The following is a 26040-nucleotide window of genomic DNA, read 5'->3' as shown; positions in this document are numbered from 1 at the left end:
TTCTATCCACCCACAGACCAGAGGGAGGTGAATTTTGCAAATAAAAACCATTTACATAGGGGTAAAACCAAAACATAGAGAAGGACAAATGAAGACACAAAATCTAAGTAGCCTGGATTTTGTCTCTTAGGAAATCTTTTTATCATCATCATCAACCTCCTACTACTAATTAACATGTTTTATCCAGATAATGAAACAAGACAGGGGGCACAGCAAACCTTGAGGAGATATATTCTAACTTAAAAATCTTATATATACTTATATGTGGTTTAAGCAAACACAGTTCCCCAACTCGAAAAGCCGATTTTTCGTTAATTAGAGTTTACGTCGCTTACTGAATCATCGCCCTTGATTAATGGCTTTAATCCAAATCTCACACTTATGCAGTTGACGACAACAACTCTAGTTTTTGTTCTTGCATTTCTCCATAGCCCTCGGAGGAGCCGCTGAAAGCAAACACATGGGCGGGTTTTAGTTTTTGGTAGACATCATTCGAGTAACCGAATACAAAAAAATGAACAGTAAAAACAAGTCAGGGATGGATATGTCATACAGTGATCAAGCTAAAAGGGGTTCTTTTTCTAGGTTGGTTTGATTGGTTGACCAAAAGATTTTTTCAAATGAATTAAGAAATAGTGGTCCTAACTATGGATCTAGAAAGGAAATGTAGTAATGGTAGTACCCTTTATGTGTTGGCATTTGGGAGTAATTGGTGGTGGTTGGTTTAGTTTGGATGTTGCTATAGAGAATAATGAACAAAGGCTATTAACATCGGCACATGGCTCTTATATTAAAAAAGGATTAGGGTATATATACCTAAGCCAATTGCTTCTGAGCCTTTCATGATCCTCAATCTTTTGCAAGAGTCGGTAAACATACTGCAATAAGAAACAAAACTCGAATCAATAAAAGGAATATATACATATCTCTTTACAGCAAAGATAAAATCTTATATAAGTTATAATAATGCATGTTAGCAGTGCTTAATAAGCAATCAGATTAAGTTGACAGCTTATGTTTGACAGAATTGTGAGACCGAAAGTTCTGTTTTGCAGTTAGAAATTATGATAAACTAAGACAACAGTAGAAAACACGCGCCCCTGTTAGCTGTGTTGTCTTTTTAGGTTTTTCAACTATCTTCTTCTCTGTTCACCTAATTACCTAAGAAGTAGAAAGTCAGCGTAAGATCGGGTAATTTTTGAACCTGTGAATTCGTTGTCGCTTGACATTTTAGGATTAACAAAACATAGTGATGTTAATACGAAATCAAATTATAACTCAAAAGAATCAAAATCCTGTTAACTAGATTAAGACCCGAATCTTCTAATTTGATTTCTTAAGATTTAGACAGATAATGGGGAATATTATCCCGGTTGTAAGATCATTAGGTTCTATCTTTTTGAAAATATGGACTAAACAATTTAAGTAACTATACCATTTGATACTATGTCATCAAGATTGTTATCGGAATTTTGGTACTTACTCCCATGGCACATCACCAACAAGCATCCAGTCGCCGTCCTTGTCTTCATAAGTAAGAACACACTCAGAACCATGAAGAAGATCCCTTAATCCACTCTCAGTTAACCCATCTCGCCCTTGTACTCCATTAGAACTGCACTGCCCTGAATCACATGAATTCGAGTCAGATTTTTGTTCTAATTAGCATTAACAATATATCACAACACAAGATATAACAAGCTAGCCTGAAAGAGAGATGTAGTACCAATTGTAAAACAGCTAAACATTTTCTCAAGAGCTGATGAGAGGTCTACGTAATTGGAATACATTCTAAGATCAACTTTTCTCAAGTATGGAGCACCATCCATGCTAACTTTAACATACAGACACCCTGACCCTGACTTCCCTTCGGCATCATCGTTGTTCTTTGTTGGGTTAGTAGCCATTGTGTTCTTCCGGAAAGATCGAATTGGTGGCCATCCAACCACTTGTGCCCTGTTACCAACAAAAAATCAAAAATCTAACCAAAGAAATTAAAATCACACCTCTATTTTCTGCATCCATTTCAATCAATTTACACAGGAATTTGAAAAATTAAACGAAATTCACAAAAACCCCACACCAATTGAAGACCAAAATCAGCAGGACGCACACATGAAGTACACTGTACACACCATTTCAGGAATTCTGAACACATCAAACAAACAGCAAACCCACAAATTTTTTCTTCTCAAAAGACATTAAAAATCCTCCATAAACATGAATTCCTTGACAATAATCACACAGAAAAATGTGCATGTACCAAAAAAATCAAAATCAATTTTTTTCATAGAAATTGTCACCACACATTATACTAGATCCCCATGTGAATTTCTCAAAACAAAATCTGAAACAAAAAAAAAACTTACTTAGAAGGAGGAGCATGATCAAGTTGAGGTTTTTTGTCTTGAACAGGTTTAGATGTACAAGGAACAGCCTCAGTTTTTGCAGCTGCTGATGAAGAACCACCACCACCACACTGTTGTTGAGTAGTACTAGTATGATTATTATTATTATTATTATCCACAACACCCAGAGTTTTCCCACCACCATTTCTAGGAGAAAACAACCCACCACTTTCTCTCTTCACCAAATCAACATCTGATCCATTACCAAAACCCCCCCATTTACTAGACCCATCAATAGCTTCAGAAAACCCTCTTTTCCCACCAAACCCCTTCAATAACTCAAGTGGATAAAGCTTTGATTTCTCCTCATTATTGTTTCTCTCTGGTGATTCAGAACCTGGTAAACCAAGTCTCAACTCAGTTTCTTTCATATTCATAACATTATTCTTCTTTTTATCTTCTAAACATGGTGATGATGATGATAAGCCTATGTAATCATGCTCTAATGGTGTAGACATTAAAACCAAACAACCCCCACTTCTCCTTTCTCAGCCAAAATCACTAACAAATTCTGGGTTTTGCTTCTTGATCCACAAACTTTCACTCAATCTCTCAAACCACACACACTCTCTGAGTTCTCTGCTCTGTGGCTCTGTAATAACCAAAGGGAAGTAAGCAAATGAGGAAAGTTTAAAGAGACAACTTAGCATACTAATAAACACTAGACAAAGGAAAAAACGAACGGTCAAGATTTAACAGACAAGCTTTCCAGATGTCAAAAAGAGAATTGCTTTTGCAATTTTTGATCAGAGAGAATTTCTACACTGTCAGTGTAGAAAGAAAAAAAAAAAAGATTGTTCACCTTGTTCCTCAGACTGCTAACTTGCGCCTCTGGGATTCGAAAGCGGCTAACCTGCGCCGGAACTGGCGCACGCTAACGTGCGCCGATTTGGGGAATCATACGGAAAATTGAAAGCTCAGAGAGGGGAAATGGAGAGAAAGGGATGGAAGAGAGAAGCAATAATATGATGAATACAAAACGGAGGAACCCTAACAATAACGAACCTGGAGTGTAATTTGTATTGTTTTGGTGGTGCTGGTGCTGGTAAAAAGCTGACAGTCTGGGGTTAAGTTTTAGTTATCGGTTTGTACTGTGATTGTGAAGTATGAAAAAAACGGCAGTTGCAAAGTGGAATTGGAGTTATATTGTCTCTCTGTGAAAAAAAAAGAAGAACTGTGTATTTTGGGGGATGCAAGATTTTTTTTTTTTGTTGTTGAGGAGTTGTTGCAGTCAAAAATTTAAATGTTTATTGAAACAGTGGTCCATGGATGGAAGAAATATCAGTAGCATCATCAAATTCTCGTGGAAACCGAATTCAGCATGGTTTAGTTTTTGACGACTAGTTGAGTCTGATTCAGTTACATGATAGTCAGTTGCAGATGAGAGAGTCTAACTCGAGCTGAATAATGTGGCGTACAGAATTTGCTTCTGGCTCAGGGCAATTATAACGGGAAGTGTTATTTATTACTGCCTTTTTACTGTGTTATTACCACGCCTGTATCGGGTGTAATTATTGTACTCGAAGAAGTAAACCGCATGCTTTGACTTTGACAAGCTCAAAGACTTTCCAAAGTTGAGATGAAAAACAAATTACCATATGAAAAGAAGGTTACTACAAGTCAGGTAAATTTTTTACGGTTGACCATCTTGACCATTTTGACATTATGGGAATGGCTTTATACAGCGGCCCAATAGAAATATTCTTTCAGGTTGATTTTGCCAACTGAAAAGATATAAAGGATCAGGCTGTTATACCCAGCTACTACTATGTGCAAAGTGGTCCGCTAGAGTAGTTTCACATTGTCTCATCAATCTAGATTTACGTGGTATAACTCTAGCATAGGCAGTGGCATGGCAATATCTGGCTGGCCTGACCCTCAGGTTGGACCTAACACGGACCACATCCAGAATTGAGAGATTAATGAATATATTTCATAGCTTCAACTCACTTGATAAATGTATATTTACATGTAAAAGACTACTCGCATGTGTTTACAAAAGCATTTGCATACAAGCCATGTTTGCCACAAAGAGTAATCCGTCCCCGTCAACTTTGTTATCGTGATACTGACCATCACGGTTGGCGTGTTCTTCGCAGAGGAGTGACTGGATTTTTTTGCGACAACAAATACATTTTTATTTGTTTTGTTTTTTTGGAACAAACAACAAATACTTGATAGGAACTAAATAAGAGTTCTTCTTTTTACTCTTACGAACGGGCAAACGGTACCCTATGTGCTCTCCTTCACCGGTAACCCTTGCATAATTATCAACAGTTATGTATCCAAAACTAATATAGTTAAAGTCTTTTTTACTAATGTTTGTTCATCCTTAGTATTTAGCATTCGCCAATGTCTCAAAGTATCTCCTGAAACAGATAAAAGAAACCATCATAAATTGGTACCTCAAATTAAAACTAAAATAAAACATGAAAGTGGTTGCAACAACTATAGCTTTGGGGGAGTCTCTAATTTTCTTCATTCAAATAGAAAGACAATCAATTTTGGATACATAACTGTTCATGATAAACTGAACAATTAGGCTATGAGGAGATATCTATAAATTGAGTAGTTTGTAATTGGAAGAATATATTACGTTCAGCACCGACAACCTTGTTGGTCTCCTCATGGATGGGATGTTCTTATATATATATATATCCAAAAGAAGAGAAACTACGCAATTTCACGTTGCATCATGCGTGTTCTTCCTAAACTTTTACATGCGGTGGAACTAGCCCATTTATTTATGATTAAGGGTTTAGCTAAGAAACTCATCTTACGTGATATATAGCGGTTTTTTTTTATCTTGCACAATCAAGGGCGGTTCTCGCACAATTAGGTGCGGAGCCAGGGTTGATCTTTGATCTAGCCCCTCACGAAGCATCAAAACTAGTAACTGTCTAAAAAATTTTATTTAGCTCACCTGATATTTTATTTGGAAAAATTATGCTCAGGCCCCACCCATGGATAACCCATAATATGAGGCATTTAATTAAAAGAAGTTTAAATCTAGGCCCCAAATTATTAAAAGAGCTTGATACCCGTATGCATATTGTCAAGCCCGTAATTAAATAAAATTTAAATCTAGACCCAAAATTATTAAATTTAGGCCCGAAATTATTAAAGTAGAGTGCGAATGTGTAACCAGAAGTTACACATCCTTATGACATGTGTAATGCAAAGTTACAATTGTATATATATGCAAAAAATAGACATCAAAAAGAAAACACAAAAAAAATACATTTATTACTTTAATATTCATTTACAACAATTTCTTAGCACGTGTAACTAGAAGTTACACACACATTTGTTTAGTGTAATTGAGAGTTACATATGTGTCTATCTAGTGTAATTAAGAGTTACCCATGCATCTGACTTGTGTATTCAGCGTCAACTCCAGTTCCAGCGAGACCATTACCACGTTTAAGAAAATTAGCTTTTATGAAGTTATCTGAAACCTGAAATATAACAAGCAATCAGAATTTATAAGATTAAAATGAACAGTACATACAACAATGTATATTCAATTTCACAAGCATCTGACTAGTGTAGCTAAATTGTGTAACTAAGAGTTACACATGCATATAACATGTGTAATTATGAGTTACACATTCATATTGGTATGTGTACCCAAAATCAGTATGTGTAACTAAAAGTTACACATGCTAATTCGAAATTACACATCTATTTAGCTCGAAATTACACATCTATTTAGCTTGTGTAACTAGAAGTACACATCTAAATAACATGTGTAACTAAAAATTACACATCTATTTAGCTTGTGTAACTAGAAGTTACACATCTAAATAACATGTGTAACTAAAAATTACACATCTATTTAGCTTGTGTAACTAAAAATTACACATCCATACCAAAACACCACCACTAAGACAAGCAGAATGTAAAGTAGATCCAACTTACAGTGTCTAACACAGCTCTAGCATCCAAACCAAACCGTAAGTAAAAGTTACATATGCATATAGAATGTGTAAAGAGAACTTACACATGCAATTGAGTTGTGTAAGGAGAAGTTACACATGCGTATATCACAAAAACTAAATCAAAACTGTGAAATCTAGAACTGTGCAGACATCTACTTCGTTACTTATGAAATCTAGAACTGTACGTAACAATATGAAAGACACATGGATCAGGTTTGAATCTCATAACAGTATATGCAACATCTAGAAAATGTATCAATAGTCTGAAAAGGTTAAGAGTAAGAAATTTACCAATAGTATGAAAGGTTCTTAGACATTTTTGCAGCCAATCCAAGTTGTTCTTATGAAGGCCTAAACTAACACATGGCTTTTGTCATTCTTCGTGCATGAGATCGAGAGTGAATCTAGGTTGGTTTGCAGCTGATGAATCCATCTTTAACCAACTTCTACATGTGTTTCCCTGCACAAAACAACACAAAACAAGACGAGTTTCAATTAGATCAGCAGGTATGCCTCTAAGAACTGCGTATGCATATCCCATCAAATTCACATGTGTAATTATAAGTTACACATCTAAACAGCATGTATAACTTGTCGATACACATTTAATTAGCATGTGTAACTAGAAGTTTCACATTTAATTAGCATTAGTTACACATCCATAGTAAACATGGATGCAAACTGATAAGCTAGGATATGGTTATAGAAATCACAGAATATCGTTCTCAGAGTAGATAAAAACTGAGCTTATAGCTGGCTAACATATTTAAAACACGATGTATATCGAGATATATTTCCTATTAAACTGAATGGACTTTTATTTCTGGAGTAAAATGCATATTGGGTTATCTAACACAATTTAACTAATCAAAACAATGTAACTAAGATTTACAGATGCAGACAAAATGTTGAGAATTGAGAAGATAATCAAAAAACACCTGATTCAACGGGGTACAGATACGAACCTTGTGCTAGCATATCAATATCGCAAAAACAACACCTGATTCAACAACATCTTGTCATATAGTTCCTGCAGCTGCCTTGTAGGCTAAGTAAGAGGAAGGCAAGTATCCAAAAACCTTGCAATATTATGCTTATCTCCGTACCTTCAAGTATAGTATGGTAACCACAATCAAAAAGTTATGAACAACAAAAAACCCAGCAATAGTATCAAATTTCATTAAAAAAAATAGACAAATTGATCTCTGAATTCCCCATTTTAGCAATGACACTGACCTGGAGTATATCGGCTTTCCATAATTACTCAAAACAAAATAGTGCTTCTTCATTTTCCTCCAAGAAATTAAGCCATCATCCTGCACTTCGAAAATAAACCCGAAATGTCCCAAGAAATTCCTTCAATCACTGTACAAAAAAAGCATGTCGTACTTCCACATATAAACAATGTTTATGGATTCTTAGTAGGTATACGCGTATATGGATTGTTTAACCGGCAGTTATAAATACATATGACTTGTGTAACCTATAGTTACACATGCATATGCTTGTGTAACCTGCAGTTACACATGCATATGGCTTGTTTACCCAAAGCATATGTGTTATCTTCATTACCACTAGAAACAGGGACATCACATAATGATACTTGTGATTCTTAAACTGTGAAGTATACTTAATAAATATATCAAATGACACTTAATCAGATGAAATGCAGCTGTTACTGCAACTATAAACAAATAACTCGGATATAGCCAGTACCTAACTATAAAGATGAACATGTTAAGTTAAATATAGCCAATACCTAACTATGGCTTTTTAGATGTTACTGCAACGAATTCAGAAATTCCAACATTTATAGAGTAACCAAAACATTTGCAGCATGACATCGGAAATGAAGTACCTAACTATAAACAAATAACTCAGATATAGACAGTGTGAAACAACCAATATATTTAACTTCAAGAGAAAAACATTGGTAGCATGGAATCTGAGCTGAAGTACCTATAATCATCTTCATCTATTGGCTTCTATTTTTCTGCTCTGGTTTCTTTCATATATGTCAACACAGATGAACCTGGTGATAAGAATGAATCAGAGCTCTCTAATTTTTCAGGAAAATACAACAATTGAGGAATCAAACTCCTTTGTAATTCAAGAGTGTTTTCTGTTGGTTCATTTATAGCCACTTGGATAGTAATAAAATCAAAACACCAAACAAACTAAACAAACCAATAAAGCAGTTCATAGAAAATTAGAATCCAATAACAAATGATCAGCAAATCAGCAATAAAAATGGATGGTTTATCCAATTTTTTCGTACAATCCCCTTCAATTTATTGTGTTTGGTTTTTATTTCTACTTTTACTTCTTCTTCTTGTTAATGGAGAAACAACTTTTCCAGTAATTTCTGAGCCTCTCTGTATCACCTTCCCTGAAACAATTCCACATCCAACACAAAACACAATCATAAAATCATTCAACACAAAACACCACTGAGAATCATTTCAAAGATTCGTAACACCAAAAAATTGAAATCAAACCTAAAATTAGATCTGAATTCATAGAAACTTACTTATGGTTCTGAATAGTACTACACATGTAATCAATGATTTTGAACCACGGATCCTTTACGAATATCTGAATAGTATTAGTTTGATAATCGAATCAACTGAAACTTAGATTCGATTCAAAATCTTCAAAATCGGACATTGAAGATCTTCGATTGATTCAGGAAAAATCAGGTTGTTCATCTTCTTAGATATGAATAGATCAATCAAATCAAAACTAATTGATCTAAGAAAAGTAAGAATGAAGAAAAGCTAACATGATGCATCTTCGAATCAACTGAGAACATAAAATTGAATCAAATCGATTCAGATCCACAAAACCAATAGAATCAGAAGAAGAAACATAAACAAAATTCGTCAGAGCTCTGATCTTCGGATGCAGTTGATCTTTTCTGGTTGTAATCGCATCAAACAAACTGAGAGAGAGATGAATAACAAACAAACCCTAGAAAAAAAAAATCTCTGCAACTGAGAGAGAGATATGAGAGAGAAACATAATAGAGAAATGACAAAAATCTTCTGTTATTCGTCGTGTATAAATACTAAAGGGTAGTCCTGTCATTATTAAAATTCGTAATAATTAATTATGGGACAGATCTGAAGAAAATTTTGATTTGGGACCTAGTAGTAGCATCTTCTTAAAGTATGGAGTTGACAATGAAGGATCCATTTTGTTGGGTTTCTATATGTTGAACCCATATAGTAGGGGGGTTATAATATTTTTCATATTTTATTTTTAGTCCAATAATATGTATAAGTTTTACTTATGTCCCCACGCACAATGAATATTTGGCAAACAATAGACTAAACAAATTTTAGACAGTGACATGTGGGTAATATCATCCCAAGTGTCACAGGTTCAAAATCTCCAAATACAACAACTAACTTTGACAATGGCATTATGTTCCAAATCACAATTCAGTAAAATCTCCCTTAGCCCATTTCTTCACTTCTTGAGTAAAACTCTATTCAGCCCATACTAAACAAAGGTTCTGCTCACAATCAATTTAAGCCTTCAAACCAGCACACACACTCCGCTTGATGCACAAAACAGTAACACAAAAAATAAGGATAGATGCACTAACAGAACTTAGCTTTAATCTTGGACGAAGCCATATTATTACTGCACACTTAGGGTTACACAAACTTTTCTTGTTCCGGACACCCAACCCATCACAAGATCAGGCTTTTATAGCCTTACAAAAGCTATACACAGATAACTGACTGGCAGTTACATATTTACTTTACATAAGGCAGTTGGCCAACCATGCCAACTTGCCCAACTACTGTCCTTAAGTCAAACAGGAAGTTCATAACCTTAGAAACACATGAAGTACACACTACTCATGTGTAACCAATGAAAAAGCGGGGGTCTAACAACACCACCCAATATTTCGCTTAGCAATCTGTATGGACTAACTCCGAAATACTTTCTAGAGAATCAACTAGACAGTCAGACTAAATCTAGGTAAAAGTATCTCAAGGAGTTAATATCTCTCTGTTGTTTTGATTTACTGAAGCTAATAGAAATCAACGAGTCTTTAATCAAACACAAGGAATAACTTGGATGGTACCAAAGACCAATATCCAAGGATCAATCAATGAAAATCAAAAACAAAGGTTGGATTATTCTAATTGATGATCTAAACGCACAACCTGTATTATTTTAATTATAAATATAAAACAATATAATGCGGAAATAAAAATAACACAGACACCAGAAATTCTGTTAACGAGGAAACCGCAAATGCAGAAAAACCACGGTACCTAGTCCATATTGAACACACACTGTATTAAGCCGTTACAGACACTAGCCTACTCCAAGATAACTTCGGACTGGACTTTAGTTGAACTCCAATCAGTCGCCCACTGATCCAAGGTACAGTTGTACTCCCTACGCCTCTGATCCCAGCAGGATATTGCGCACTTGATTCCCTTAGCTGATCTCACCCACAACTAAGAGTTGCTACGACCCAAATCGCAAGCTTTGACGATAAACAAATATATCTCACACATACAAGTCTATCAAAGGATCAATTTGTCTCCCACAGGAAAACCCTAAAGTTTTTGTTTCGTCTTATATTCCCGAAGAACAGTTGTTTGAGGGTGAAAACAGTTTCTGTTGGTTTCGGTAATTTCGTGTGTTGTGGGTGGGAAACGAGTCTAAACCCTAAACAATGTACTGCAAGGGAGTACTTTAGATTCGAGAGATCAATCTGTACAAATCCGGCCTAAACCAAGAAATGGCCGTTCCAGACTTGCTTCGGTCACAAAGTGAAGGAGAATGGTTGGTTTTGGGGAGGGAAGCGAAGAGAATGTTGAGACCAGAATAGTTGATTTTGGAAGAGTAGTTGTTTTGACTTGTATAAGAAAGCATAAGCTAACAGATGGGAAAGCTAACAGGTGATTTATGAGTGTTGTATGCTCCTGACCTAAACTTATTGTTCGGTGGTAATAGGTAAGACCTATTTATACAATTCCAAGTGAAACGTACTCTGGTCTCGTAAGAAATAGAAACGGGAGAGTAAATGGGAGGAGGTGGTAACCGGTAACACCTGGAATTGATGTTCCATAATGAAGGAAAGTGTTTCACCATTACTCCCTGTATTTACTAACCGCCTCATTCTTATGACATTGTCTTGTAACGGGCGTAGTGTACGCCGCACGCTGTAAACTGCCAAACCAATACCCTAATGAGCATCCCCCAGTTTGTGACATGTGTTGATGTCTCGAGTGTTTTCGTAGAAAACATGTAGCATGTTGCTGATGTTTGGCAAGTTGAGCTTGGGAGACTTCCCGGCTCGGTGGTGACCCTCGACGGTCGAGATTTGCGTCTTAAGAGGAAGGGCAGCCGTTGATTATTGCAACCCTTCGTTTGGTAGCCACGGCATGAAAGCATGACCGACATGGTTTTGACATGGTTAGGCGTGGCCAAGCTCGGATTTTGGCATAGTTTAGGCGCGACCAAGAACTAGGGTTTTGGCATAGTTTGGGCGCGGCCAAAATTAGGGCTTGCCGTTGGGACAAAGGTTGCCACGCATTAGCTGGTGACCTTGGACGGCTAAAATCTGTATCTTAGATGGAAGGGTGACCGTTGATTGTCGCAACCCTTTGTTTTGGCAGCCAACGACGTGGAAAAAAGGCTGGCATGGTTTTGGCACAACGGTGCGGATCACATGGTTGGCATGCCTTGGCGCGGAGATGTGGCTGGCATGCCATTGGCACATGTGGATCGCTAGCATGGTTGGTATGCTTTGGGCGCCGAGATGTGGTGCGACATGCCATTGGAACATGCGACATGGTTGGCATGACTTGGCGCGGAAAGGTTGCATGGTATGCCATTCGCACATGTGGCATGGTTGGCATGTCTTGGCGTGGAGATGCGGCTAGCACGGAATGCCATTGGCACATATGGCGTGGTTGGCATGCCTTGGCGCGGAAAGGTTGTACGGCATGCCATTGGCACATGTGGCGCGACTGGCATGGTTGACATGTCTTGGCGCGGCGATCTTGGACGGTTGAGATCTGCATCTCAGATGGAAGGGTGGTCGTTGATTGTTGCAACCCTTCGTTTTGGCAGCCGTGAAGGAAAGGCCGACATGTTTTAGGCGTGGCCAATCTAGGATTTTGGCATAGTTTAGGCGCGGCCAAAACTAGGGTTTTGCCATAATTTGGGCGTGGCCAAAATTAGGACTTGGCGTTGGGCCAAAGGTTACCACGTGTTAGCTGGCAACCTTGGACGACTAAGATCTGCATCTCAGATGGAAGGGTGGTCGTCGATTGTTGAAACCCTTTGTTTTGGAAGCCGTGAAGGAAAGGCCGGCATGGTTTAGGCGTGGCCAAGCTAGGGTTTTGGCATAGTTTAGGCGCGGCCAAAAATAGGATTTTGGCATTGTTTGAGCGCGACCAAAATTAGGGCTTGGTATATACGAAGATGATATCGGTCAATACTAAGGGTTCTGCCGTGGAACATGACACATGTATGTATATAAAAAAAAAGGTACCCTGGTAATTCTTACGTAGGCATGGTGATTGATTCAATAAATGCGCTAGTAGTCGTAATGACGTCATGTCAGATGTACGGTTTTACGATTTTAACCCTAAGCTAAAAACCACCATCAACATTAAGTCCCCTGCTTAGCTCGGAACAAGAGCATTGTTGCGAGGTAAGCATAAGATAGTGACAAGAAAGGACAAAATCGAAATGACAAGTCATGAAAAATGGTCAGGAAGACCCGGCTAACCTTTTTCGAGAGATAAGGAGAGTTTGTGATTCTCGTGTTGGCGGCCTTGCATAAATTCTAATCGTGGTGTTGCTGGCTAGACCGTGAAGTGGTGAGACATAGACTGTCGACTTGGCTTGGTCACACGTTGTCTTGGCTGGGCTAGGGAACGCGGAGGTGCTGGCTTAGCGAGTTGTTGGTGTTGTTCGGCTCGGAATGGGAACCGTAGGTATTGTGCGGCTTGGAATGGAGCCTCCAGTGTAGTATTGGCTTGGAATGGGGACGTTAGCATAGACTTATCGTTGGCGTTGGCTTGGGCGACGACTCGGTGTGGCAAGGCATGGCGCGGTTTGGCGAGGCAAGGCATGACGCAGTTTTCACGGTGAGGGAAGGCATGGCGCGGACTGTTTGGCACGGTGGTGGCTTGTCTTCGCGGGCCCGATTGCCTCTTTTCCTTACTTAACTCAAATAGGAAGTCATTTCCTTATTCAAACTCCAAAGTGTCACGCCTATAAAAGGGGTCGGCCACCCTTTCAAATCAGGGTTTCGCCTTGGTCACGAAGAAAACAATATCCACCGTTAGATGAAAATATGATTTAGATTCAAGATAATATTTCTCAACCGTTAGATCGAAAACTTAGCTTGTTATACACAAATGAAATGCACTCTTCTAGGTTTTTTAACCGTACCCAAACGTGTACATTGTTGGTTCAACAATAGTTAACAAAAAGGTTAGCCATATGAGCATTTCATACCAACCATATTCTTCTTCACCATAACTGGTTCAAATGACTCAAATGAACTAGTTAGAGAGTTGTTCAATTGCAAGGAAATCTTATGTACTACAAAAGACAAAATTGAAGCAAAGATGATTTGATTCACTCGTATAGGTTCATGAACTTTATAGCCACGGTTTGCAAATTGCATTCCTTAGTATTTATAAGTTAAAGTTCAGAAATCATCTTCAGATATATAACCTTCTTAAGTTCGCACACTAGGTTCGCGGACTTAAGCAACCGGGCAGAGTTTACAAAAACTCTAGCAGAAAATCTCGGCAATGACTTTCCGCCGGTTCGCGGACTGGGTTCACGGAATGGTACTCACGTAACAAGTTTGTCAACTCCAGTAGAATTTATCGGCATGAGAAGTTCGGCAGTTCGCGGACTGAGTTCACGGACTTGGCAACAAGCCATTCTTCCGGTTTTTCTTGATCAACAAAGTTCGCAAACTTTGGTTCAAGGGATAGGACTTATGCACATATGTGTTTCCACAACAATACTTATGTCTATCAATGGTTATATAATCTAAACTTTCATTCAAACCATTGAAACATTCTTAGAGGACGTTATACAGTTGTTACACCATTTTTCGTCAAAGCAATTTTCAAAGTGATTGAAACATATCATGACTTACGTCACTAGGTAAAGATAAACATGGTCGAAGCGAAACGCTTACCAACACATATTTCGAGATATAGATAGGTGAGGTATACTCGGCTCGAAATACCAAATGTGTATAATCTAAGTCTATATATAACATACGACTTTTTGTCTCAAGAATTAGGAGATAGAGTAGATAGACTTTTGAGTGACAGATAAGCTCAAGTCTTCACATACCTTTTTGTCGAGAAGTTCCACCGGTTCCCTGTGTAGTTCTTCCTCTTGTATGATGAATCTCCATGAAGTCCTTGAGCTCAACTACACTTTCTATCCTAGTTCGAGACTTAGCTATAGTAGACTAGAAATCAAGACTTATAGTTTTGATCACTAACATTGACAAACATGCTTGAGATAGCAACGGATGCGAGTTCGACCGAGCAATGCTCTAACAATCTCCCCCTTTGTCAATTTTAGTGACAGAACTATCAATACATATGGAATACAAAAAAGATAAAGAAACTTTAGTAGCTCCTATTCCACATGTCTAATCTTCAACATTCCTCGGAATCTTCGTCACTTCCAAGTACTCCAATGATCCCAAAGGTTGTAAGTTTAGCATCACCGTTGTTGAAGATCCGTAGCTATAACAATGAGAAAACATCGGTCTCGATCATTGTTATATAGTGTCATAGTATTATTACACAGTGTCAAAGTCCAATTGCATCACAACTTCAACAATAATACTATGGTGATATGTATCACTCCCCCTTAGTCACTACTCCATCTCACATGGAAACCACTCCCCCTTACACAATGATCCGAAAACCATATGTATTTGTAGTGTGAACTATATATTAATTCTCCCCCTTTTTGTCAATAAAATTGGAAAAGGTACAAGAACAGGATCATAATGAAATTTCCATAAGAGACATTTCATGACTAAAAGAAAATACATACCATCTAATTTAGATGCAATCATATAGCCGAAGCTAATAGCATTCATCAAGGAGTTTAAAGATACAAGATAACCCCTTTAAAGTTCCACAGCCGTACACCCCTCAATATATGACGATTAAGCACAAGTTCAAAAGAACTCTTCCCCATTTGATGTCATTCCCGAAAGAACAACAAGAGCGACCTTAATTTCAAAAGAAAAGAAGGATTTTTATTGGACACAAAGAAAACCATGAGAATAATTTCCTATATCCAAAAACTCAATCAAATTAATCACAAGTAAAACCATGATTAATTTAATCAGAATACGTCATCAAATTAAACACAAAAAGTGATCAATTCAATTGATCATGCTCAACATAAGAGAACTTATGGGGAAACGAAAATACTCAACTAGATTAATTACAAGAGAACCCATAATTAATCTAATTGGAATACACAACCAAACTAATCACAAAAGTAATCAATTTAATTGACATTTGTTTTGCTCGACTTAAGAAAACTTACGGAGCAATAACTAAATAACCAAACAAGATGATTAATTTAGTTCGATATTGTGGATGGGGAAAAACGGTTTGCTGGTTTTTCAGAGAATTGAAGAGACAAGCGTGTTGTCGAGACTCCTCGACCGAGCAAACTGCTGAACCTCACACATATGCACTACAAAGGGATCGAGTGCTTAGATTCGAGAGAACAATCTATAGGACTTCGGCATAAACCAAGTCAATGGTCGTTCCAGAGTCAATTCGGTCGCTGATGTGATTTGTAGATAATGGTAAAAAGTGATTCGATTCTCGAACTTATGAAGGATAACTTTAGACTTAAATTCAAAACTGAATAGAAAACTCGCTAATAATTATAACAAACACCGACAAAGTTGGTATCAATATTAAAAGAACACTGAGGCTAAGATTCCACTATTTTCCAAGTTCAAAGTGATTTGGTCCAAATATTTATATTCATGCAATTTTCTCGTTTAATTTGATTCTAAAATATTGCAACTAATAGATTTTCAAAAGTAATAATTGTAAATACCAAGTATGAAGCATCAAGAGTCTATAAACTAAGCATACTCCATCAAAATAGATCACAATCACTCAAATAAAAATCATATTCAATAATAGTTCAAGTCAAATAATCATAATAATAATTGAAATAAATTAAATAAAATAGATTGTACCGCTTTTTGTTGGAAAAATAGCTTCCTCTATCGCCTCAGCAATGGGGTTTAGCTTCTCATATCAAAAACACGCACAAAATAATAATCCATAGCTCAAAAAGGTGTTTTATTTAAGAAATTGCTTAACACATAGATTTGCAACGCTGTAAGGGTGTTACAGACGCCACTGTTACAACGTTCTAAGACTGTAAAAGAACGATAGTTTTATGCTGCAGCAGAATTGCGACTGTTTTTATTCGTCCAATGTTCTTCTTGTTCTTATTAACTGCATCACCAACAACAATAATTCTATGCACTGCTTCCCTTCACCTCTCTGGCCTCCCAATTGACCCCCCAACTCTCTAATTCTCGACTCCCTTTTTTGTGAGTCGACACAACCTTTATATAGCCCACAGGTCCTCGAATATCTTAGGTTTATTTCATCCGTTTCTTCTCTGCCAAGGTACGATAATAACTCTGCCACCTCAGTTAACGCGTCTTTTGATGGTTATGACCTTCCCAAATCTTGAAGATACGAATCCATGAAGATTATACCTTCTTCCATTGCACGTAACTGCCAAAGATAAATCAAGACAATGCCGAGAGTATCTTTCCTGACTTGTCGACAACCCCTATTTTCTCTCAATTCTAGCACGCGTAGAAATCCTGTTGTGTTGTTACAACTAGTACCAAATCCAAAAGTTGAGAAAATCCAACAAAACATCGACCAAATCTTTCCATGTTTTCGTAAAGAGTTTTCTCCCCTGTTTGTTTCTGATCGATACCTAGCCCAATTTAGTCGGAGTAAATGGTTATACCAGACCTGTTTAGCATTAACATGCCTAAATAAATCGTAATCGATGGTTGAATCTCTCTGCAAAAGCTTCAAAACTCGAATCCAAACTGCCAGTAGCGTGTAATACTTTCCCGCCAAAACTTACGTTTCAAATGTTGAAGAATGGTTACCCCCTAACCAGAGTAGGGATGCGATTAGCGGCTGCCTGGAAATGGGATGCCCCTTAGTAATTAGGTTACCCCTTATCCAAAGTGAGAGTCTGAATAGCAAATGTCCTCCTACGAACGCAAAAACCACTTTTCGAGCCAATTTCGCCGCAAAATCGTATTTCTCCAAAAACACCTACAAAGATATACAATAACCAAATAAGTATCAAATCGAGCACTAACAATATATACAATTGAGATCAAAATAGACACATAAATGCGTCTATCAAACACCCCCAAACTTATTATTTGCTAGTCCCGAGAAAATCAAATCTGCAAAATAAAATCCTAACTCACTGTCGCAGGCATCGTCGGTTGCATTTAGCGTATGCAACAAGCCTTTAAACCCCTAGGCGACCCTAGTGGCGGAGTGTTGTCTTCGGAGGGCTTACCAGAGGTATACCCACAAAACCTTTATACTCCAGACCCTAGCTATCTACACAGAACCTTGGAAGGAACTAAAGAATCTCCTTGGTTGGAGTACTTATTGACTACAGGAGGAAGTACCCCGATGCGAAATTCCAATTGATGTACACGAGTTCGCACTCAAGCATACTAAAATTCATATAAAGTGACAGAGCTCTACTCAGATAGTCGCATCCAAACTCATAATCAAACAAAATCACATGGATAGATTAAGAAGATGGATATAGAAAAACATGGATGGTTTTGATGTTGACTAAGGTGAACGGTGTTTCTCATATCTGTCTGAAGGCCACTGCCATAATGAACCTATCCTAATGGACTGAGATACCGGTCTGACTAATATCAACACATTGGCATATACAAGGGTACCAGTGGTCGATAATCCCAACTCTAGGTCAACACAACTGGCATATACAAGGGTTCCAGTGGTCGACTTTATTGAATTTATTCCAGTTGGTCTGGTGGTCTGGTCTAAATTTCTCTTTTTTTTTTTCAACTTTATTTTTTTTGTGGCTATCTCAATCACTCTATTTCACCCTAGCAATGGTAACAATTTGAATCGTGAGGCCCACCTAATCACTTAGAGAAACATATTTTAAAAAGAAAAAATAAAAATAAAAATAGAAGTGAAAAGGACTCAATGAGACATGGTGAAACTACCATGTTATTTCTAACACCTGAGCTTTGTGCTTTTATGAATAGACTCTTTAGATGTTTCCATCTAATCAGATTGGTCCCTCAACTCCTACAACCAAAATACTTCCATCCACTTAGATTGAGTAGTGCCATCCTTAATAAGGATAAATTTCTAGGCTCTGGAGTTTATTTATTGCAACGAAAAGGTAACAAAAAGTCAAAAAGTTCTACCCCACCCTCAAACTTAAATCTAACATTGTCCTCAATGTTTCTAATTAAAGAACAGTACCAAAAGTATAAGTAACATGAGGAAATAGTAAAGAGAGAAGTCGGAAAGATAGTACCTGGGTGAAGTGTAACCAAAAACCTACAAAAATAATATACAACATAAAAAATCGCCTCGATGGTCAATCAAGGTAAGCAGGGTCCTCCAGAGGGACCTCCTCAACATCACATGTAGGAAAAGGCTCTATAAAGGGCTTCAATCGCTGACCGTTAACCTTCGAAGAACTACTACCATCTGGTGTCTCAATCTCAACAGCGCCATGAGAAAAAACAGTACGGACCACAAAAAGACCGGTCCATCGAGAGCGCAACTTCCCGGGGAATAGATGCAACCGAGTGTCATGTAGAAGAACTTTCTGACCTGGAGAAAATGACTTTCGTAAAATATTCCTATCTTGCACAAGTTTCATTTTGTTCTTATACTTCTTAGCACTATCGTATGCATCTCTACGAATCTCGTCCAACTCATTGAGCTGGAGATTTCTTTGAGCTCCTGCCTTGTCAAGTGAAAAGTTTAAGTTCTTAATAGCCCAATAGGCTCGATGCTCTAACTCAACAGGCAGGTGACATGCCTTTCCAAATACTAAACGATAAGGTGACATTCCAATGGATGTCTTAAACGCAGTACGGTAAGCCCATAAGGCATCAGTAAGCCTCGACGACCAGTCTTTCCTATTTGGATTAACTGTTTTCTCTAGAATACGTTTAATTTCCCTATTGGAAACCTCTACCTGACCACTAGTCTGAGGGTGATATGGGGTTGCTACTTTATGGGTAATACCGTATTGTTTCATTAAAAGAGCAAACGGTCTATTACAAAAGTGTGAACCTCCATCACTAATTATAGCTCGCGGCGTACCAAAACGTGTAAGTATATTCTCTTTCAAAAACTGGACTACGACCCTATGGTCATTTGTTTTACACGGAACCGCCTCAACCCACTTAGACACATGGTATACAGCGACAAGTATGTAAAGATAACCAAACGAAATAGGAAATGGACCCATAAAATCAATGCCCCATACATCAAAGACCTCAATCACTAAAATAGGGTTCAAAGGCATCATATTTCTATGGGAAATGGTTCCTAACTTCTGGCAACGCTCACAAGAAACACAATGACTATGGGAATCTTTAAACAACGAAGGCCAGTAAATCCACACTGCAAAATCTTAGTAGCAGTCTTCTTAGCACTAAAATGACCCCCACATGCATGTTCATGACAAAATGAGATAATACTAGACTGGTCACTCTCAGATACACATCTTCTAATAATCTGGTCTAGAGAATACTTAAACAGATAAGGATCATCCCAAAAGAAATGCTTAACCTCGGCTAAAAACCTAGAACGATCTTGCTTACCCCAATGTTGAGGCATTCGACCAGTAACAAGATAATTCACTATATTTGCATACCAAGGTGATTGGGAAACATAGAACAATTGTTCATCAGGAAAACTATCCCTTATAGGAAGGGAATTATTAGGGGAACTAACAACTAGCCTAGACAAGTGGTCTGCTACCACATTCTCTGCACCCTTTTTGTCTCTAACGTCTGGAAAAAATTCTTGTAACAAAAGAATACATATAATCAATCTAGGTTTGGTATCCTTCTTAGAAAAAAATATTTTTTAGCAGCATGATCAGTATAGATTACGATCTTAGAAGCTAATAAATAGGATCTAAACTTTTCCAAGGCAAACACGATGGCTAGCAATTCCTTCTCGGTAGTTGTATGTTCATTTGGGCATCATTCAGAGTTTTGCTAGCATAGTAAATCACATGGAGTAATTTGTTTTCTCGCTGACCTAGCACAACGCCTATAGCATAATCTGAAGCATCACACATGATCTCAAAAGGTAGGTTCCAGTTGGGTGCCTGGACTATCGGGGCAGTAGTGAGTAAAGTTTTAAGCTTATCAAAAGCCTTTAAGCAAGCATCATCAAAGACAAACTTAACATCTTTTGCAAGCAAATTGCAAAGAGGTCTAGAAATCAAGCTAAAATCCTTAATGAATCGATGGTAAAAACCTGCATGCCCTAAGAATGACCTAATATCTTTTACGGCTTTTGGGACCTGTAGAGTCTTAATAAGGTCAATTTTGGCTTTGTCTACCTCTATACCCTTTGAAGAAACGATGTGCCCTAAGACAATTCCTGATTCAACCATGAAATGGCATTTTTCCCAATTAAGCACTAAATTCTTTTCCTCACACCTAGTCAACACTAATGTCAAATGATGCAAGCACTCATCAAAAGATGAACCAAACACTGAAAAATCATCCATAAAGACCTCTAAGAACCGTTCTACCATGTCAGAAAATATGCTCATCATGCAACGCTGAAAAGTCGTAGAGGCATTACACAACCCGATAGGCATGCGTCTATACGCAAAGGTACCAAAGGGACAGGTAAAAGTGGTTTTCTCTTGGTCTTCTGGGGCAATAACGATCTGATTATAACCGGCCATCTAAGAAGCAATAGTGACTATGTCCAGCTAATCTCTCTAGCATTTGGTCGATAAAAGGAAGGGGAAAGTGATCCTTCCTTGTGACCTTGTTCAATTTCCTATAGTCAATACACACACGCCATCCCGTGGTCACTCGGGTTGGGATTAATTCATTATTATCATTCTGGACTACAGTGATACCTGATTTCTTGGGGACAACCTGAACAGGGATGACCCACTTACTGTCTGAAATTGGGTAAATAATACCTGCATCTAACAACTTAAGCACCTACTTTCGAACTACCTCTTTCATGTTAGGTTCCAGTCGACGTTGCATCTCCCTAGAAGGTTTGGAGTCTTCCTCTAAATGAATCTGATGCATACACACAGTAGGACTTATACCCTTAATGTCTACTATAGTCCACCCTAAAGCTTCCTTATTGTATTGAAGTACTTTTACTAGCCTACTTTCCTGATCACTATCCAAATCGGAAGCTAAAATCACAGGTAAAGTCTCAGATGGGCCTAAAAACACATACTGTAGAGTATCGTGTAGTGGTTTAAGGTCCAAATTTGGGGGCTCTTCTAAAGAAGGAATTAGGGTAGTCTCAGAAACTGGTAACGGCACGAACCTAGCTTTCCATCTATCAGTGTCTAACACAGCATCAAAATCTAAACCAAAATGGGATAGACAACTTTTTAATGGGTCTTCAAATAAAATGTTTGGTAATGACTTCTGAACTAAGGCTTCTATCATGTTCACCTCTTCAACACATGTGTCATCTAGCTCATAAGGTAGCTTACTGACATTAAAAATGATCATCTCTATAGTCATATTACCAAAAGATAAATTCATCACACCATTTCGACAGTTAATGATCGCATTCGACGTAGCTAAAAACGAGCGACCTAAAATCACATGTATCTGGTTCTCTGGGTCAGGGACAGGTTGAGTATCTAGGACCACGAAATCCATTGGATAGATAAACTTGTCGACCTCAATAAGGACATCCTCAATAACACCTCGAGGAATTTTAACAGACCTATCATCTAACTACAGTGTTATCTAAGTAGGTTTCATTTCACCAAGTCCTAGCTGTAAGTACACATGGTACGGAAGTAGGTTCACACTGGCTCCTAAGTCAAGTAAAGCTTTTTCTACCCGGCGTTTACCTATTGTACAAGAAATGGTAGGGGAACCTGGGTCTTTGTACTTTGGAGTTGCAGTGTTTTGAATAATTAAACTTACATGACTAGCTAAAAAGGCTTTCTTATGGACGCTAAGTTTTTGCTTTCGCGTACACGTATCCTTAAGGAACTTGGCATAAGCAGGAATTTTCCTAATTGCATCTAATAAAGGAAGGTTTATGGTAACTTGCTTAAAAACCTCAATATGTCATTAAAGTTCGATTCCTTCTTTGTTGGTACTAATAGCTGAGGAAATGGGTCTCTAGGCACAGAATCAGACCTCTCAGGAACTGAGTTGGCATCATCAGAAATTTTATCAGTTTCCTTAGCTAGTTTTCCTGAGGGGTGAACTACATTATGTTCACTATCGGGCTTGGTTACCTGATTGTATACTATTCTACCACTCCTAAGGGTTCTAATAGCATTCAATTAATTCGATGGTTTTGTACCTACTTCATGAACTCCTCTAGGATTGGGATTAGTCTGACTAGGGAACCTACCATTATCTCTCTCACTTAAGGTCTTAGCTATTTGGCCGACTTGAAGTTCTAACTTAGCAAGGCTCTGAGCATTAGTTGTAAAATTCTGCTTGGTTTCCTGTTGAAAACTAACATGGCTCTGTGCTAACATTTCCTGAGTTTTTGCTAACATCTTAATAGATTCCTCTAAGCTAGTCATTTTATTTTCTGGGCCTGATGTATTCCTAGTGTATCCAAAACCTGGGGGAGCATTAGAATTATTAGACTGACCCTGACTCTAGCCCTTAGACCATAAAAAGTTTTGATGGTTTCTCTAACCAGGATTATAGGTTTCTGAATATAGGTCAAACTTCTGACGATTATCAAACCTAGTGTTATTATATAGAGCATTGGCTTGCTCTTCATTATTCTGGCCTTCCCAAAAAGGCTCCAATATACCACTAGTGTTACCCACTTATAAAGCTTCTAACCTTTTCGCTATAGCAGCAATTTTGGCATCTGATTCATAGCCTCCTTCTACCCTATTAACGTTTCCTCTGCCGAGAAGAATTGTTTTCTGGGGTCCCCTACTACTTTCCCATTGTTGGGTCTTTTCGGCGACTTCATGCAAATATGTCATCGCATCATCAACTGTTTGGTTCTCAAATACACCAGTACACATAGATTCTACTGTGGTTGTGGTGGGATAATCTAAACCCTCATAAAGGATCTGAACTAACCTAACCTTCTCTAACCATGATGAGGACATTGGGCTAATAAATCATTGAACCTTTCCAAATACCTATACAAAGTTTCTCCCTCCTGTTGAGAAAACGTGCAGATTTGCGTCCTAATAGACGATGTTTTGTTCCTAGGGAAAAACTTGTTCAAAAAGGCAGATGTAAGTTGTTCATTCGTTTCGATTGACCCGGAAGCCAAACTATATAGCCACGATTTAGATTTATCTTTCAGGGAAAAGGGGAATAACCTAAGTTTCAAAGCATCATCATCTAGGTTTCTAATCCTGAGGGTACTACAAATTTCCTCAAAGTCGCTAACATGGAAATAGGGGTTTTCATTTTCTTTCCCTAAAAAGATTGGGAGCAGCTGTAAGGTCTCAGGTTTAAGTTCATAAGTTTCTTCCGTCTCAGCTAACCTGATACATGAGGGACGAGTAGTCCTAGTTGGATTCAACAAAGCTTTCAAAGTTGTCATTTCTAGCGCTATCGGAGCAACAGGGATTCTCTCCTCGGTCAAAGAACGTTCAAAAACAGACTCTTCAAAAGTCGTACTCTCTAGATTAAGGTAATTGAGACGCTTAGAACTACTAGGTTTCTCTTTAACAAATCTACCTAGTGCATCTCTTTTACGTTCAGGCATACAATAGAATTTTCTAAATTAGAAGGGTAAGCAAACACAGATCAAGGCCGACTCAACCAAATCAAACCTATTGATTTCTAGCAAACAAAAAGCCTGATGGCTCCACTTAGATTGTTCTAGACCAGCTTCTAATCCTTCGAACGGGAATTCGTTACAATTTAAGCAAACCCCTCTGGAATCAATCCGAGTTAAAGTAAGTTGAATAGAGGCGAGGGAAGATCGGTGGAGCTTTGATACCCAAGGCCTCACTGGTATTACAAGGCGGCGCAGTCACGCATTCAACTTACAGAAACCGTCAAGAACTTCGAAGTATGCTTAAAAGAGTAACCAATATTTTTCGAATGACTTTCCTGTTAAGCTCGTTACCCTATCGGTCTCGTTCTAGTCAAAATTTTAGGCTTAGGTTCGCGTAGGTTACGTGTTCCTAAAGCGGGCAAGAAGAGAACGGTGATGAAATCCGAACCCTTATCTTGTATGGCCAGGCCTTGCCCTTTACTAGAAAAATAAATGTCCGTATTCAGTCCTCAACATATATGCATCCGAAGGAGTCCAGTAACTCGCTGACAGGGGATTAACGAGTGTTTAGAATCTTACCTCTCGTTCCAGACGGGGGATGAATCGGTTGTAGTCGACTCGGGCCACTGACTCCATGTCAAGTGTACGAACCCAAGGTGCAGAGACAATATCGTAATTGTCCTCCTTCTCTGCAAACAGTTTATATATAAAGTACCCTTCCGTAGGGTAATAAAAAAATAATGTCCCAAAGTCCAAAAAGAAAATAAAAATTACAAAAATAATAAACCCTAATACAGTTTTTTTTTTTTAAAGAAAATAAACAAACCCTAAACTAAAATTGTCTAAAATAAAATTGTCTTCTTTTCTGTTCTTTTTGCTTCAATCTTTAGCTCCAAGTCTTTATGAAATCACCAAACTCTTTGGCTCAATTTTCGTTATGATCCAGAACCTGTAGACACAATATAAATACCCAAAAACATAAAAAAGAACAAAAAAAATAAAAAAATAAATAAAAAAATAAAAAAAAATAAAAAAATCTAAAACCCTAAAAACAAGTCCGCGTCGGCGGCGCCAAAAATTGATGTGATTTGTAGATAGTGGTAAAAAGTGATTCGATTCCCGAACTTGTGAAGGATAACTTTAGACTTAAATTCAAAACTAAATAGAAAACTCGCTAATAATTATAACAAACACCGACAAAGTTGGTATCAATATTAAAAGAACACTGAGGCTAAGATTCCACTATTTTCCAAGTTCAAAGTGATTTGGTCCAAATATTTATATTCATGCAATTTTCTCGTTTAATTTGATTCTAAAATATTGCAACTAATATATTTTCAAAAGTAATAATTGTAAATACCAAGTATGAAGCATCAAGAGTCTATAAACTAAGCATACTCCATCAAAATAGATCACAATCACTCAAATAAAAATCATATTCAATAATAGTTCAAGGAAAATAATCATAATAATAATTGCAATAAATTAAATAAAATAAATTGTACCGCTTTTTGTTGGAAAAATAGTTTCCTCTATCGCCTCAGCAATGGGGTTTAGCTTCTCATATCAAAAATACGCATAAAATAATAACCCATAGCTCAAAAAGGTGTTTTA

At 37.7% G+C, this 26040-nt stretch overlaps 1 protein-coding gene and 1 non-coding gene across 3 annotated transcripts; one reads left to right on the top strand and one right to left on the bottom strand.

Moving 5' to 3' along the window:
- Positions 1-3230, bottom strand: LOC113304035 (auxin-responsive protein IAA21-like). Of its 2 annotated transcripts, XM_026553142.1 has the most exons (6): positions 3211-3230; positions 2370-3000; positions 1727-1956; positions 1484-1625; positions 817-878; positions 1-446 (listed from the first exon to the last, which is right to left on the bottom strand). In XM_026553142.1, exons 2-6 carry the CDS (start codon positions 2864-2866, stop codon positions 403-405), a joined length of 975 nt encoding a protein of 324 aa, XP_026408927.1. In that variant the 5' UTR covers positions 2867-3000; positions 3211-3230; the 3' UTR covers positions 1-402. The 2 variants fall into 2 exon arrangements, with proteins under 2 accessions (XP_026408927.1, XP_026408926.1); XM_026553141.1 differs by lacking the exon at positions 3211-3230 and having other exon boundaries at positions 2370-3034.
- Positions 3231-23782: 20552 nt separating this feature from the next.
- On the top strand, positions 23783-23889 carry LOC113307148. The gene has a single exon (XR_003339051.1). It is a non-coding gene; the product is annotated as a small nucleolar RNA R71 (small nucleolar RNA).
- Positions 23890-26040: the final 2151 nt, after the last annotated feature.

This window comes from Papaver somniferum, chromosome 8 (assembly GCF_003573695.1).
Source record: "Papaver somniferum cultivar HN1 chromosome 8, ASM357369v1, whole genome shotgun sequence".
NCBI classification, from domain to species: Eukaryota; Viridiplantae; Streptophyta; class Magnoliopsida; order Ranunculales; family Papaveraceae; genus Papaver; species Papaver somniferum.
Note: the sequence above shows the minus strand (reverse complement) of the source record. Positions and strands in the feature narration are given on the sequence as shown.